Source organism: Myxine glutinosa, chromosome 9, assembly GCF_964187855.1.
Source record: "Myxine glutinosa chromosome 9, kmMyxGlut1.1, whole genome shotgun sequence".
Classification (NCBI taxonomy): domain Eukaryota; kingdom Metazoa; phylum Chordata; class Myxini; order Myxiniformes; family Myxinidae; genus Myxine; species Myxine glutinosa.
In genome coordinates, this window is record NC_136269.1 from 140,971,340 (window position 1) to 140,989,386 (window position 18,047).

At 43.9% G+C, this 18,047-nt stretch overlaps 1 protein-coding gene across 7 annotated transcripts in view; it reads left to right on the forward strand.

The window, feature by feature from the left end:
* The first annotated feature begins 491 nt into the window (after positions 1–491).
* RMDN1 (regulator of microtubule dynamics 1) overlaps positions 492–18,047 on the forward strand; it is a 35,673-nt gene continuing 18,117 nt past the window's right edge. For 3 of the 7 annotated variants that reach the window (XR_010985956.2, XR_010985955.2, XM_068127982.2), the window contains exons 1-6: positions 492–967; positions 1,497–1,611; positions 2,631–2,727; positions 9,641–9,800; positions 9,935–10,024; positions 10,105–10,160. Coding sequence is in view for 5 of the 7 variants with exons in the window: in XM_068127982.2 (XP_067984083.2) it covers positions 875–967; positions 1,497–1,611; positions 2,631–2,727; positions 9,641–9,800; positions 9,935–10,024; positions 10,105–10,160 (611 nt within the window). In the remaining 2 variants the exon portion in view is untranslated. The remainder of the gene's footprint in view (positions 968–1,496; positions 1,612–2,630; positions 2,728–9,640; positions 9,801–9,934; positions 10,025–10,104; positions 10,161–18,047) is intronic. The other 4 variants (XM_068127984.2, XM_068127987.2, XM_068127985.2 and 1 more) reach the window with 4 other exon arrangements.

Consider the following 18,047-nt stretch of genomic DNA (forward strand, 5'->3'; position numbering starts at 1 on the left):
GGTCCCAGAAGTCATATAAACAAGTTAGCGACATAGGAGAGCGACTGGGTCCCAGAAATCATATAAACAAGTTAGCGACATAGGAGAGCGAATGGGTCCCAGAAATCATATAAACAAGTCAGCGACATAGGAGAGCGACTGGGTCCCAGAAATCATATAAACAAGTCAGCGACATAGGAGAGCGACTGGGTCCCAAAAGACATGTAAACAAGTCAGCGACATAGGAGAGCGACTGGGTCCCAAAAGACATGTAAACAAGTCAGCGACATAGGAGAGCGATTGCTTCCCAGAAATCGTATGAACAAATTAGCGACATAGGAGAGCGACTGGGTCCCAAAAGACATGTAAACAAGTCAGCGACATAGGAGAGCGACTGGGTCCCAAAAGACATGTAAACAAGTCAGCGACATAGGAGAGCGATGGCTTCCCAGAAATCGTATAAACAAGTTAGCGACATAGGAGAGCTGGAGAGCGATTGCTTCCCAGAAGTCATATAAACAAGTTGGCGACATAGGAGAGCTGGAGAGCGATTGCTTCCCAGAAGTCATATAAACAAGTTGGCGACATAGGAGAGCTGGAGAGCGACTGCGTCCCAGAAGTCACATCTTTAACTTGTGCAATGTATATGGCCTCATCAGTATAGTTCGTAGCTGAGTCTTCTTCGTCTGGTGGAGATTATTAGATTGTTCCGCACAAAGTTTTGCAAACGTGTATAAATATAGGTTTTAATAATAGGATATTTTGGAGAATCGTGTTGATCTTATTATTATAGAATATCTGCTGTAACTCCTGGTCGTAAAACAACAACATCTGAATATACGGGAAGACAAGGAGGCAGGTTCGACTCATTTGGGAGACCTTGGTGGTAACGCAGATGGCTGTGCGGTTTGTCACGTGGCCAGGCATTCGATGGTTTGTGCGAATCTCAGGTGGACGAACGCGCCCACAGTTCTTTCGCGGCGCGCAGGTGTGTACACGCTGATTGGTCCTTGCCCGACCTTAGTCCTTCTGATCGGTGGTACCTGGTGTGTGTTCCATTACCAATCAGCTTGTTGAGCGCTCGCAAAGCGGCTTAAGCACTGAAGCAAGCACTCCAACGAAACGATTGATGGGGAACGGCTCGCTTGGTAAGCGATAACAAGCTGCTTGGTTGGTAATGGGACACATCCCTCACTGAGCACGCAAGCGGTCTTATCCCCAGTCGTCTTGTCATGTCCCGACGGCCTCCCCATCGGGATTTTCGATTTGTGATTAAATATGTTTGAAGCCGTGTGATGTAATGACGTATACACAATGGAGGGGTTTCCGTGTGATGTAATGACGTATTAACATGTGTCATTCAATACATCGAGGGGTTTCCGTGTGATGTAATGACGTATCAACACGTGTGAATCATTACATTGAGCCGCGAGGGGTTTCCACTTGTGGTTTATTTAATAGTTTTAGGAATGAAACCGACAATGTCATTTTATGTTCTCTTCCCTGGATTCCCCCAGTACGCTGCTCGGATCACGAACACTCTGTGCACGACCGCCCAAGTCTCATTGCTTGGCCTTGGAGGCTTCACTTGGTTCCACCAATGGCCCCGTACAGCAGCCTGTCTTACCAAAGGTGCCATTCTTGGGTCACAGATGGCTTTGGTGTTTCATAGAAAACTGGTCTGTACTTGTTTGTGTGACCTAAACATTCGGTCCTCTCAATTATAACTCTTACCATACATTTACCATCGTGGGAATCGAGGTGCTGAGGTTTTGAGTGTCAGCCCTTCAAAGGAAAAGAGCCAAGGGGAATTGAATATCCGAGGGGCGTTGTATATCCGAGGGGCGTTGTATATCCGAGGGGCGTTGTATATCCGAGGGGCGTTGTATATCCGAGGGGCGTTGTATATCCGAGGGGCGTTGTATATCCGAGGGGCCTTGTATATCCGAGGGGCCTTGTATATCCGAGGGGCCTTGTATATCCGAGGGGCCTTGTATATCCGAGGGGCGTTGTATATCCGAGGGGCGTTGTATATCCGAGGGGCGTTCCACATCCGAGGGGCGTTCGACATCCGAGGGGCGTTCCACATCCGAGGGGCGTTGTATATCCGAGGGGCCTTGTATATCCGAGGGGCGTTCCACATCCGAGGGGCGTTCGACATCCGAGGGGCGTTCCACATCCGAGGGGCGTTCCACATCCGAGGGGCGTTCCACATCCCAGGGGCGTTCTACATCCGAGGGGCGTTCTACATCCCAGGGGCGTTGTACATCCCAGGGGAGTTGTACATCCCAGGGGAGTTGTACATCCCAGGGGAGTTGTACATCCCAGGGGAGTTCTATATCCCAGGGGAGTTCTATATCCCAGGGGAGTTCTATATCCCAGGGGAGTTCTATATCCCAGGGGAGTTCTATATCCCGGGGGAGTTCTATATCCCGGGGGAGTTCTATATCCATGGGGAGTTCTATATCCATGGGGCATAATAGCTGGAGAGGGTGAATGCCCAAACAATCAGCAGTACAACTTTTCCACATATTACCTACCCTCATCATCTGGACTATCGATGGATAAAAATCCATCATTTATCTTGTCTGCTAACTCTAGCCTTCACAGGGACAACTATTCTGTTACATGTAACCTGTCTGTGTCTGCAGAGATGGAAGTCGATGAGATTGTAGAGAAGGCTGACTATCTTTACGGAGCATCTGAAACTGAAAAACTCTACAAGTTCTTGTTTGAGTATTCAGACAGGTGAGTCCTTTTTTATCAAGTATATACATAGATAGGTGAGCGTCACAAGTTCTTCATAGAGTATACAGACTGGTGAGTGTCACGAGTTCTTGATCGAGTATAGACAGGTGAGTGTCACGAGTTCTTTATTGAGTATAGACGGGTGAGTGTCACGAGTTCTTGATCGAGTATAGACGGGTGAGTGTCAGGAGTTCCTGATCGAGTATAGACGGGTGAGTGTCACGATTTCCTGATCGAGTATAGACGGGTGAGTGTCACGAGTTATTGATCGAGTATTGAAAATGAACAAAATTGAGATTTTTTTTGACACTGATCTACACATAATACCCCATAATGTGAAAATGATTTTTTCCCGAAATTTTTACAAAACAATTAAAAATGAAATACAGAAATATCTCATTTACATAAGTATTCAACCCCCTAAGCCAATACTTCAAAGAAGCGCCTTTGATTACAGCCTCAAGTCTTCTTGAGTACATCTATCAGTTTTGCACATCTGGATTTGGGGAGTTTTTCCCCATTCTTCCATGCAGATTTGCTCAAGCTTTGTCAAGTTAATGTCAAGTTAATTCATACCTGTGTATAATCGTCGGTTGGTTCCCGCTGCGTTTTATGACCTGGTTTTCCAGGCCTCGAGGCTTTGTTGTCTCCTCTCGGCGGTCGTTTGTGGTTCATTTATTTTCGTTCTCTCATTGTTTTTTCCAGTCTTTTTTCACCCCATACTTACCCGAACATTTTACCCTTTGTTTAAAGTCTTAATTTAAAAAATAAAATAAAATCTAATTTCCTTCTCTCCTGTGTTCGTTCGTTCGTTCTTTAACCACGTGTTTCGCCCCACTCGTTTTTTTTTCTCTCCTTCCTTCATAATTCAATGCTCTCCAGTCGACGCCTTTCCAATTCCAGTTCTCACCATACTTCTTCAACTTTATCCTTCTTCCTCTGATCCACTTTCACCAAACCTTCAAAAAAACATTAACGAATAATTTAAAAAGTAGGCCTCTCCTCCCGTACTAACACATTTGCTTATACACCTCCCTGTTCCTTCACTCTGCTCTCCTGGCTGTCAATCTCCTATTCTTCTGTTCCTGCTTCTGAACCTGTGCTGGAATCCTTCATGCCCTCATTTAGGGAATTTCCCCAGATAGTTTTCCCGGTTTAGTTTAAAAATGTTTAAACTTTCCCCTGAAGTGTTATATTCTGCTGTATATTATAACACACGTTTCTTCTTTTTCTTTAAAATGTTGTTTTCGAGTTGCTCGCCAAATCTCTTCATTTAAAATTTAAATTCAATCTTTCAGTTCTTCCTTCCTGCATTCCCTAAACTCACCTGCATTCCACGCCTCCTCCAACATTTTCAAACGGATCTCTGACTTGAAAATGACAAGAAACTCATTTTGCAATAAATGTTCGTTTTTCATGAATCGTCCAACACTTTCGAAAATCCAAACTCATCCTTCCCCTCCTAAACTCCCCCCTCATCCCTCCGTTTCAATTCTCCTCCTCACCCCTCCCCTCCCAAACTCCCCCCTCACCCCTCCCCTCCTAAATTCCCCCCTCACTCCTCCATTTCAAAACTCCCCCTCCCCCCTCCACTTCAAATCTCCCCACCCTCCTTTTTTCTCCAATTCTCCCCTCTCACCCCTCCTCAAAGCGTCCTCCCCGCTTCCTCTCCATTCCAACTCTTACCTCCATCTCCTCCAACCTTCTTCCTCGCTCTGCCCCCCCTCCTCAAACAACACCTCACTGTGCCTCGTCCAATCACCATCAAACCTTTTGTCCTCCTCCTTCCCTTTCTCCTAGCTATTCTGAAATCTCTGACACACCATCAACAGCTCTCCCTACCTCCTCGTCCTCTTCCCCATCTTACCTTACTACCTTACCTCTCCCCTCCCCTGTCCTGTATCCGATGCTCCCCCTTCCTTAACGGTAAGGACCTCAGACATCCAGGGCCTTCGCTCAAACCTGACTGATCTCTCAATACAGGTTGCTTCTGACAAACCAGACTTGATCTGCTTATCAGAAACTTTCCTCCTTCAAGATGTCTCTGATTCCTTAATATCTCTTCCGGGTTACTCCCTCCTCCAGTATGATAGACCTGAGCCTTGTCCTGGAGGTGGGGTTGCTATCTTTATCAAAAATTATCTTCCTCACTCTTCCTGCTCTGCCCTCTCTCCACCACACCCCCAGGAGTACCTCTGGCTACGGCTTCCCCTTCGCTCACACCCTTTGTTCATGTGTGTGTTGTACCGTCCACCAAACAGTGATGACTCCATCTACATCTCTCTGTTTTATAACATGGACCAACTTCTATCGACTCATCGCAACTCTCTCTTCTTCATATGTGGCGACTTCAACTGTCATCATGCCAGCTAGCTGGGTGTGTTTTCCTCTCTCACCAGCCATGGCAACTCAGCAAAGGGCTTCTGTGACTCACTGGGATTGACACAATCTGTCAATTTCCCAACCCGGATATCAGTCAATGGAGTATCTTCTCTTCTGGACTTGGTTATGACAAACTTCCCTGCAAATGTCTGCTGCTTTTCTTCTGCTCCAATCGGTTCTTCTGATCATGTGCTTGTTAAAGTGGACATCTCTCTGGCCATTCTCAGAGAGCCTCCTCAGCGTCGACGAGTCTGGCATTTCACTCAGGCTGACTGGCACGGTCTGCAAGCAGCCATCAATCATCTGGACTGGTCTCCCATCTCTACTGCCTCTGACATCAACTCTTCCTGGGAATTCTTCCAAAGTAAACTGCTCTCTCTCATGCACAGATTTATCCAATCTCATCTTCAGTTGTCATACCCTTCCTCCCGTCCATGGTGCACTGAATATTGTGGTGAGGCAGTTGCCCTGAAACAACTTGCCTTTGCCTCCTGGAAGGCAAATCCAATGGAAGGCAATCTCATTTCCTTTCACAAAGAAAATGGATGAAGTTGGTTTCATCCCCCGGATGAAGTTAGATTCATCCCTCGGATGAAGTTAGATTCATCTCCCACGATGAAGCTAACTCCGAAGGCCTTTCACTCCCTCACCGCAGGCAGGTTGGTGGTCTTTCTGTCTTCTACCGACTCCTCTCCGGCCTAGCTCCCCCAGCTCTGTCTGTGCTCTGTCCCCCAAATATTCCTTCAGGTCGCACAAGATCTGGCAGCAACCCTCTTATGGTTAAACTGCCAAAATCAAGACTCTCTGCTCACCTTCACTTCTTCATTCCTCTTTTCTCCCGCCTCTGGAACAAACTCCCTCACTCTCTTCAATCCCAATCCTCTCTCCAGGTCTTTAAAACAGCTGTTCACCACCATCTCTTATCTTCCCCCATCCAAAACCTTGATCTTTTCCACCCCCGTTAATTCACCCCAGATCCACTTTTTTTAAATACCAACTTCTTTCCTGGAAGTCCGAGCAGTGTCCATGTGTTTTTTTACCTCAACTCTTGTCACCCCTCCTCCCCCCAAGCTCCCCCACTCTCCCACAGATCTCCTGATGTCCCTGCTCTCAAATGTTGTACTTGTGTGCTTCCCCCTCTCTCCCCATCTCGTCTCCCACTCCCTTTATTTTTTCTTATGTGTCCGTTTGTTTGTTTTTCTCATGAATGTTAGCTCTTCCACAAGCCTCGATCTTGTATAAGTCTGGGCTTTGGCTGGGCCACTCAAGGAGTTTCACGTTCTTGTCCTGAAGTCTTTCCATTGTTGCTTTGGCTGTATGCTTGGGATCATTGTTCTTTTGGAACGTAAATCTTCATGACAGTCTCAGGTTTTTTTGCACTCTGGAGCAGGTTCTCCTCAAGGATTTGCTTGTATTTGGCTCCATTCATTGTTCCCTCTATCCTTACAAGTCTCCCAATCCTTGCCGCTGAAAAGCATCCCCATGGCATGATGCTGCCACTACCATGCTTCACTGTAGGGATGGTGCTGGATGGGTGATCAGATGTGCTCAGTTTTCGCCAGACGTATCGCTTTGCATTCATGCCAAATAGTTCAATTTTCGTCTCATCAGATCACAGAATATTTTGCCTCGTGCTCTCAGAGTATTTCACGTGCCTTTTTGCAAACTCCAGGCATGCTGACGTGGCTTTTTCCCAGGAGTGGCTTCCGTCTGGCCATTCTCCCATAACGCCTAGATTTGCGAAAGGCCTGCAGGGACTGCTGTCCTTCCGGCAGGTTCTTCCATCTCAGCCGACAAACTCTGTAGTTCTGTCAGAGTGGTCAATGTGTTCTTGGTCACCTCCCTGATAAAGGTCCTTCCCTGCCTGGTTGTTCAGTTTGGTCGGACGGCCAGTTCTAGGAAGAGTCTGGGTTGTTCCATATTCTTTCCATATACTAATGATGGCGCTCACTGTGCTCTTGGGAACTTTCAACACTCTAGAAATTGTTTTACACCCTTCCCCAGATCTAGGCCTCCTCACAATTCTATATCATAGATCTATGGACAGTTCCTTGGACTTAATGGTGGAGTTTCTGCTCTGATATCGCTGTTAACTGTGGGACCTTGTATCGAAAGGTGTGTTTCTTTCGAAATCTTGTACAATGAATTGAAATGGCCACAGGTGGACTCCAATCGAGTTGTCGAGACATCTCAAGGATGATCAAAGGAAATTGGATGCACCTGAGCTCAATTTAGCAAAGGGTCATTGCAAAGGGTTTGAATATTTATTGACTCAAGACATTTCAGCTTTTCATTTTTAATAATTTTATTTCAAAAATTCCAAAAAATAATTGCACATTGACATTATGTGGTGTTGTCTGTAGATCAATGACAACAAAATCTCAATTTAATACATTTTAAATTGAGGGTGTAACACAACAAAATAGGGAAAAAGTCAAGGGGTGTGAATACTTTCTGAAAGCACTGTACAATACGGACTGGTTTTGCTCAACGATAAAAGCTGGTGCAGCCACTTTAACCACACACACTGACACATACTGACACATACTGACACACACTGACACACACACACACAGACACACACACACAGACACACACACACAGACACACACACACAGACACACACACACACACACACACACACACACACACACACACCTTTTGAGCTTTGCACTGCCTTTGAAGACCTCCATGGTGTTTGGCACTTCCTGGTGTGTGGTCTGTCTGTGGGAGTTACAAGAGAGGTGGATGTGGTATAGATGGCACCATTAGGTGTGTTCTTTCCGTAGAGGCAGTGCCCATTGCTTGCGTAAGACTTTTTTTTTTCTGTGATTTAAAGTGGAGACACGGATTTATTGTGTTATTAGTCCCCGACCGGTGTACACCGGAGGGGACTATAGGTTTGCACTCCGTCCCTCCGTCTGTCCGTCTGTCAGTCCGTCACGCAAAGAACAGTTTTCCGGACTTTTTTTTCTAAACTCTTAACGCTAATGATTTCAAACTTGGCACATGGTTTCCTCATGATAAGTTACAGATCAAGTTCGAACTTCACGACGTTTCGATCATTTTTGACAAAGTTATAGCACTTTGAACTTTGGTAATTTCCCCAACAGTTTTCCGGATGACAGACTGCCGGTGGGGACATGTACTGCTACGCAATACTCAGAATGCTTTTTACTCCCCTACCGGTGTACACCGGAGGGGACTATAGGTTTGCACTCCGTCCCTCCGTCCGTCCCTCCGTCACGCAAAGAACAGCTTTCCGGACTTTTTTTTCTAAACTCTGAATGCTAATGATTTCAAACTTGGCACATGGTTTCCTCATGATAAGTTACAGATCAGGTTCGAACTTCACGACGTTTCGATCATTTTTGACAAAGTTATGGCACTTTGAACTTTGGTAATTTCCCCAACAGTTTTCCGGACTATAATTTGGAGTGCGGTACGTTAAAGCTGTTAATATTCCTTGTTTTAACTGCAATTTACATTCTTTTTCCCCTTTTAGTGAGAAGTAGGGGTCTGTGCAACCATTCATGAACTTTATTTGGTGCAAATCGGATAATTTTTAGCCGAGTTACCTCAGACTGTGAGTTGGTAATTATATAATTCACACAGTTTTCCGGACGACAGACTGCCGGTAGGGGACATGCATTGCAGCGCAATACTCAGAATGCTTATTCTAAATGGAGATGCTTTTCTTCACCACCGAGTAAAATACCCTGTTAATCGGCGTCTTATTTCCCGATGAGTAACATGACACAAAATCATAGCGACAATGTGACAACCAAACCGGGTCCTGTCCTGTCCAAAACGATGTTGGGGCATGATCCTAAAACTATGTTGGGGGCTGATCCTAAAACGATGTTGGGGCATGATCCTAAAACGATGTTGGGGCATGATCCTAAAACGATGTTGGGGCATGATCCTAAAACGATGCTGGGGGCTGATCCTAAAACAATGTTGGGGCATGATCCTAAAACGATGTTGGGGCATGATCCTAAAACGATGTTGGGGGCTGATCCTAAAACGATGTTGGGGCATGATCCTAAAACGATGTTGGGGCATGATCCTAAAACGATGTTGGGGCATGATCCTAAAACGATGTTGGGGCATGATCCTAAAACGATGCTTGGGCATGATCCTAAAACGATGCTGGGGCATGATCCTAAAACGATGTTGGGGCATGATCATAAAACTATGTTGGGGCATGATCCTAAAACGATGTTGGGGCATGATCCTAAAACGATGCTTGGGCATGATCCTAAAACGATGCTGGGGCATGATCCTAAAACGATGTTGCGGCATGATCCTAAAACGATGTTGGGGCATGATCCTAAAACGATGTTGGGGGCTGATCCTAAAACGATGTTGGGGCATGATCCTAAAACGATGTTGGGGGCATTATCCTAAAACGATGTTGGGGACATGATCCTAAAACGATGTTGGGGCATGATCCTAAAACGATGTGGGGGCATGATCCTAAAACGATGTAGGACCGCCATTTCTGGATTCCTGTGTGGTTTTGGAGCAGCACAAGTGATGAAGTTTTATGGCGGCTTGCTCGGGCCTCTCGGGACCTTGCTCAGCTCAGCAGCACACCTGTGGAAGAGAGACGAAGATTTGCTTATGAAGCGCTCGAGTTTTCCAAGCAGGCGTTGGACAGGAACCCACAGAACTTTGCCTGTCACAAGGTCAGCGGAGCTGTGCAACCCTCACACAAGTCACAAGGGATCATCCGTTTCATGATTAACTTTCAGAAAAGTGTGCAGTCTATGGGACTTTGTGTGCTGCACTTGAAACCACATGACGACCTTTCCTTTCACAGTGGTACGCCATCTGCATCAGTGACGTCGGTGACTTTGAAGGTATCAAGACAAAGATTGCCAACGCCTACGTCATTCGAGAGCACTTCCAGGTGTGTACACCCACTGTGGACCATTGTACATGCACCGACACGTTGGCACGTTGTTTGACCCACCCTCTTTGCCATTGCAGAAGGCGATCGAGTTGAACCCCAATGACGCGACATCAGTCCATCTCGTGGGATTGTGGTGAATACACATTTTGCGTACCATGATTCAATGGACTGCTGTTTGAGATCACCTGTAATTTGGAGCCTTCGGACATCAAAATCGATCTCCATGAAGATCATAACATGTGCACAATATGACTCTTCTGTCTGGTGGATGCTCGATCTATAATTTGTATGAACAGTAATTAACCCGCGAACACGAAGCGAAAAGTGAGGTTAAGCAATCGGGTCACTTTTCCTTTCCATAATTTTAAACACAAATCGGAACATGAATCGGAAAACAAACGTGTAATTTTACCGTAGTTTGGCTCTGCTCTCTTCGTCCTGATTGCACATGTGCAGAGAGGAGTGAGGTCATTTCAAGCGGTGAAGGCGCTTCAATATTTCGCTATTTCATTCCATTTGGCTGTCAAAAATGAAGAAGAACCTTTTAAAACCTGCGTGTTTAATTCTAGAGGGTTCTAAAGGGTAATTATAAATGGTTCTAAAGGGTTATTCCAAAGGGTAATTCTTATGGGTTCTAAAATGTTCTAAAGGGTTCTAAATGGTCAATCTAAAGGGTAATTATAAGGGATAATTCTATTTGGTAATTATAAAGGGTAATTATAAGGGGTAATTCTAAATTGTGATTCTAAAGGGTAATTAGAAAGGGTTCTAAAGTGTAATTATAAAGTGTAATTATAAAGGGTTCTAAAGTGTAATTCTAAAGGGTAATTATAAAGGGTAATTATAAGGGGTAATTCTAAAGTGTAATTATAAAGTGTAATTATAAAGGGTTCTAAAGTGTAATTATAAAGTGTAATTATAAAGGGTTCTAAAGTGTAATTCTAATGGGTAATTATAAAGGGTAATTATAAGGGGTAATTCTAAAGTGTAATTATAAAGTGTAATTATAAAGGGTTCTAAAGTGTAATTATAAAGTGTAATTATAAAGGGTTCTAAAGTGTAATTCTAAAGGTTAATGATAAAGTGTAATTCTGAAGGTTAATTATAAAGGGTAATTCTAAAGTGTAATTATAAAGGGTAATTATAAGGGGTAATTCTAAATTGTGATTCTAAAGGGTAATTAGAAAGGGTTCTAAAGTGTAATTCTAAAGGGTAATTATAAAGGGTAATTATAAAGGGTAATTATAAAGGGTAATTCTAAAGGGTAATTCTAAAGGGTAATTATAAAGGGTAATTATAAAGGGTAATTATAAAGGGTAATTATAAGGGGTAATTCTAAAGTGTTATTCTAAAGTGTAATTCTAAAGTGTAATTATAAAGGGTTCTAAAGTGTAAATCTAAAGGTTTTTTTTTTTTTTTTTTTTTTTTTTTTTTTTTTTGTATACAAGATCGAGGCTCGTGAAAGAGCGAACATTAATCACACAGAAAGACAAACAGACACATAAAACATATAACATCGGGAGCGGTAGACAAGATGGGGAGAGAGGGGGAAGGACACAAACACAACATTTGAGAGCAGGGACCGAGAGACATGGAGACATCGAGAGATCTGTGGGAGGGAGAGGCCTTTGGGGCGGAGGCATGTGAAGGGGGGGGGGGGGGGGGGGTGGCAGAGGTATAAACATATGGACACTGCCAGGATTTCCAGGAAAGAAGTTGGAATTTCAAACAAGGTGGATCTGGGGTGAATTAGTGGGGGTAGAAAAGATCAAGGTTATGGATGGGGGAAGATAAGAGATGGTGGTGAACAGCTGTTTTAAAGACCTGGAGGGAGGAGGGGGATTGAAGGGAGTGTGGGAGTTTGTTCCACAGGCGGGAGAAAATAGGAATGAAAGAGTGAAGGTGAGCAGAGAGCCGAGATTTCGGCAGTTTAACCATCAGAGGGTTGCTGGCAGATCTTGTGCGACCTGTAGGAATATTTGGGGGACAGAGCACAGAGAGAGCTGGGGGTGCAAGGCCGGAGAGGAGTCGGTAGAAGACAGAAAGACCACCTACCTGCCTGCGGTGAGTGAGTGAAAGGCCCTCAGAGATAGCTTCATCGCGGGAGATTCCAATGATTTTGAAAGCTTTGGATTCAACAGCGTGAAGCCGAGCCAGGTGTGAGGCAGGAGCACCAGCCCATAGGGGAGAACAGTATTCCATTGAGCTGCGGATGAAAGCCTTGTATGTGGTGAGGAGCTCAGGTGTGCCGAGGAAGGACTTCGCACGACGGAGGATGCCCAGTCGGCGACTGGCTTTGGAGGCCAGCTTGGAAATGTGGTTTTCCCAAGAAAGATCATGGCAGATAGTGAGACCCAAAAGCTTGAGCGACAGAACTTCTTGGAGAGGATTGTTGAGAAAGTAGATGGGAGGGTTGTCCAGTCGATCTTTTCGGAGAGACATAGTAAGAGAGTGAGATTTGTCAGGATTGAAAGACATGTTCCACTTGTTTGACCAGTCTGTGATTTTGTCCAGGTCTTCAGAGAGTGAGGAGGCTGCAGACTGCCGATCTGAGGGAAGAGGAATGGAGCGGCAGAGAGTGGAGCCATCAGCAAAGAGATAGAGAGGATTTTCCAGAGAGTCGGAGAGATCATTGATAGAGACCAGAAAAAGCACAGGGCCCAGCACACTTCCTTGGGGAACTCCAGCCTGAACAGGAAGGGGAGATGAGAGAAATCCATTCAGGGCCACACGTTGATGACGATATTGACTATAAAGGGTTCTAAAGGTTAATTATAAAGGTTAATGATAAAGTGTAATTCTGAAGGTTAATTATAAAGGGTAATTCTAAAGTGTAATTCTAAAGGGTTCTCAAGTGTAATTCTAAAGGTTAATTCTAAAGGTTAATTATAAAGGGTAATTCTGAAGGTTAATTATAAAGGGTAATTCTAAAGTGTAATTATAAAGGGTTCTCAAGTGTAATTCTAAAGTGTAATTCTAAAGGTTAATTATAAAGGGTAATTATAAAGGGTAATTATAAAGGGTTCTAAAGGTTAATTATAAAGGGTAATTATAAAGGGTTATAAAATGTAATTCTAAAGTGTAATTCTAAAGGGTAATTACAAAGGGTTCTAAAGGGTAATTATAAAGGGTTCTAAAGGGTAATTCTAAAGTGTTCTAAAGGTTCATTATAAAGGGTAATTATAAAGGGTAATTCTAAAGTGTAATTCTAATGGTTAACTAGAACTGCCACTTTAAAACTGCTGGCAGTGATGACCTGTTTACTCGCACCCACTTTTGATGCAACCCCACTGTTGATACAACCCCACTTTTGATACAACCCCACTTGTGATACAACCCCACTTTCATTGGACATGCTTTGACACAACCCCCTTGGACTTTGACACAACCCCCTGCCACTTTAAAACTGCTGGCAGTGATGACCGGTTTACTCGCACCCACTTTTGATGCAACCCCACTGTTGATACAACCCCACTTTTGATACAACCCCACTTGTGATACAACCCCACTTTCATTGGACATGCTTTGACACAACCCCCTTGGATACAACCCCGACACACACACACACACACACACACACACACACACACACACACACACACACACACACACACCCACACCCACACCCACACCCACACCCACACCCACACCCACACCCACACCCACACACAAACACACATACACACACACAAACACATGCACACGTCCTCCCACCCCCACCCACACCCACACACAAACACACATACACACACACAAACACATGCACACGTCCTCCCACCCCCACCCACAACACACACACACACACACACACACACACATATCCCCCCACCCCTAACACACACACATGCACACATCCGCCCCACCCCCAACACACACACACAAACACACACACATATCCCCCACCCCTAACACACACACAAACACATGCACACATCCCCCCACCCCCCCCAACCCTAACACACATGCACACACACAAACACCCCCACACCCCTCCCCCCACACGAACACCCCTCCACACATACACCCCTCCACACACACACATATCCACCCGCCCCCTCACACCCACACACACATACACATACACGCACATCCACACACAAACACATGCACACATCTCCCCACCCCACTCCCAACACACACACACACACACACACACACACACACACACACACACACACACACACACACACACACACACACACACCCCTCCACACACACACACACACACACACACACATATCCATCCCCCCCTCCTCCACATGCACACCCCAACCCCTCCACACACACACACATATCCACCCCCCCCCCCACACCCACACACACACATCCCCCCACACACATCCCTACACACACACACACATCCCCCCCCACACACAGCCACACACATACACACACACACACACACACACACACACACACACACACACACACATATCCAACCCCCCTCCTCCACACGCACACCCCAACCTCCCCCCCCCCCCACATACACACATATCCCCCCCCTCCCCCAACCCACACACACACACACACACACACACACAGACATCCGCACACACGCACATCCATACACACACACAAACACACACACATCCCCTCCCCCCCCCACCCCATCCATTTAAAAAAATATTTTCGTTTAATTAACGATATCTGCCACCCGTGGAAGAACGTCCTGCCATGACGTCATCCGTGGCCCGTGCCGTATGTCAGCGGAAGAACGAAGTATCCCGTCGATCGAACTTGGTCAAATTTTTCATGATTGTCACCAAATTTGTTGTGGTATTTTGTTAACTCATCCGAGGCAATACGACAATCGAAATCCGATTTGAAATCGGAGCCAAATTGACGCCGTAAGGTGTGCCTGCACGTGTGGATATTTTACCTGTGGAAGATTCACTTTGGAAATGCGCTCCATTTAAAATGTTAGATTTTGGATAACTTCGTCATTTTAAATCGGATTTCCACAAAATAAAGGTTACCATTGCTTGCAGATACCTCTCTTTCTCCTTAAAATTGAAGACAGGATGAACTTCACAGCGAGAAATAAGCCGAGGCGGCGGAGAGTTTTACAATGTTATTTTCCAATGTAAATGACAATATCGTGTAGTTTTACGAAAATTCATCACAATTTGCCCAGATTTGTTGCATTCGAATGTTAACACCCTCTAGCGACTGCCAAATCCGAAGACAATTTAATTTCGAGCTACCCTTAGCTCGTGAGGTGGTTATGTCACATGGCCTGGTCAAAAAAAAGTGTTGTGGTTCTTCTTCTTCAGGCAATAACTTCTAGTTTCCAGACCGTACATCCAATCATCTTGAGATTTTGCACACTTGTTACTCTTCATGACTTCTACTAGAGTATGAAGTTTCACGTCGATCAAGAAAGCGATTCAAGAGATATCCATTAAAAAAAAAAATTCGTTTAATTAACGATATCTGCCAAACCACGTGACCTATCGCAAATTCTAAAATGGCATTTTAGTAGACTGACATGCTGAACAGATCTGTGACGTTTCTCCTCGATTGGATCAAAAATGAGGGAGGAGCTAGGTTTTAAAGGTTCATGCTTTAAACCGTCATAACTCTGAAACCATGTGTCGGATGACGTCGCCCTCGCTGACCTTTTTGTTCGTCCTGGGCATGCGATTCTGCTTGCAAAGTTTGGCCTCGATCTGTTCAGCCGTTGCAGAGAAAAAGGGTTTTTCGTGTGTTCACGAAAAACAATATGGCGGCTGAACCACGTGACCTACGACGTCATATTTACCATTAAAATATTCGACAGACCGAGTCCCTCCTATGGTGAAAATTTTATCTCAATCGGCCCTATTATTGCAGAGAAAATGTTTTTTAAAGGAAATTAAAACTTAAAATGGCAATAGCACTGTGAGACGTGGCCTGGCAGGACAAAATGGTGTGTTTCTTCTTCTTTCAACAATAAAGACTTTAGCTTCGCGACCGTACATCCAATCATCTTGAAATTTTGCACACTTGTTCCACCCGATGAGAGCTACATTGCATTAAAAATTCAAGTCGATCCATGCAGTGTTTCAAGAGTTACAAGCTTTTTAAAATTTAACTTCCATTATTTATTGCGGCCAAACCATGTGACTTATCAAAACGTCTCAAGTAACGATGAAACACCCCCCCCATGAGGAACATTTGTGTAAAGTTTGCACTCGATATCTCCACAAATTATGGAGGTGATTCCATTTCTAGTTTGAAATTTTAAAACGTCATAACTCTGAAACCACGTGTCGGATGACGTCGTGCTCGCTGACTTTTTTGTTCGTCATGGGTATCCGAATATGCATGCCAAGTTTGGGCTCGATCCGTTCAGCCGTTGCGGTGAAAAAGGGTTTTTTGTGTTTTTTCACGGAAAACAAGATGGCGGTCGAACCATGTGACGTATGACTTCGAAAATTTTCGCATTCTGAGTTTTTTTTAACTAAGCATCTGGGGAAAAACTCTCATTTTCGGGGGAGAAAAACTGTGTTTGACGAATTCTAACCTCTTAACGTTAGCATTTTTGATATACTCAATACACATGTTTTTTGTTCCCATTGCAGAGTTCTTTAGAATGAGCCATTCCTCAAATTTTTCCATTGAGCCGTTTCGGAGATACAGAGGGGCAAATTTGAAGGTGTTTTACAAGATGGCGCCCATACCACGTGACCTATGACGTCATCATTAGCATTAAAAAATTCTACGAGCCTAGCCGATCATTTGATGAAAATTTCCTGTCAATCTGACCAGCGGTTGCTGAGAAACTTAATTATGAAGTTTTCGGAGGTGCAAAATAGGGTGGAAGAATAATAATAAGAAAAACTCTAGCAGTAATAATAGGTTTCTCTCCATTTCATGGAGAGTAAACCTAATTATAAAGGGTTCTAAAGGTTAATTCTAAAGTGTAATTCTAAAGTGTAATTCTAAAGTGTAATTCTAAAGCGTAATTACAAAGGGTTCTAAAGGGTAATTATAAAGGGTTCTAAAGGTTAATTCTAAAGGGTAATTCTAAAGTGTAATTCTAAAGGTTAATTCTAAAGGGTAATTCTAAAGTGTTCTAAAGGGTAATTCTAAAGGGTAATTATAAAGGGTTCTAAAGGTTAATTATAAAGGGTAATTATAACGGGTTCTAAAGTGTAATTCCAATGGGTTTTTAAAAGTTATGGAGGGTTCTGAAGGGTAATTTGAAAGGGATCTGAAGGGTAATTATAAGGGGTAATTCTAAAGTGTAATTCTAAAGCCATGGTTCTTAACCTGGGTTCGACCGAACCCCAGGGGTTCAGTGAGGCAGTCTCAGGGGTTCGACGGAGGTCCTCCGAAACGCATTGCAATTTTTTTTAAAAAGTTTTATATCAATGTTGAATCTATGTCTAATTACGCTTATTATTAATATTATTATTATTTTGCGATGTATGCTACGAACGAATGGAAATGTTATTTGTAATTGTATTCCCGTCCCATTCATGGTTTCTCTGGTTTAAGATACGTTGTTTCACACTGACTGTAGTGAGTTGAATCAATGAGCAACTTGCTAATTATTCTGTTGATGGTGCTTACTTACTTGCTTACTTACTTACTTACTTACTGGATTTTGGACTTTGCAGGTGTTCGGAAATTCCAGTGAATAGCCTCGATTAGCTTGCCGTGTGCCGTGCGTCATTGGTCACACCTTACTTTGGAGTTACTAATTAATTGAAAAGTAAGTTGGAAATGTTTGTGGATATGCAGGGCGGGTTCAGAGTTATATTAAAGTCAAAAGTGGATGGTGATTATAAAATATGATTGAATTACTCAAAAAATTGGGTGGAGGTGATATAACTCTTGTTCGCAATTCAAAACTAACAATTCACAGTTTTCTATGTAATATTATAATGGGATTTGAGGTGACATAGAGTTGAGTAGATATTAATAAATCGCGTCATCGTAACTATGTTATGTTTTCTTCGTTAAAATTTCTCGGTTTTCAGAGGGGTACTGATTATATTTAAGCATGTTCCTTTTTTAATTTTTGTCTTATAAT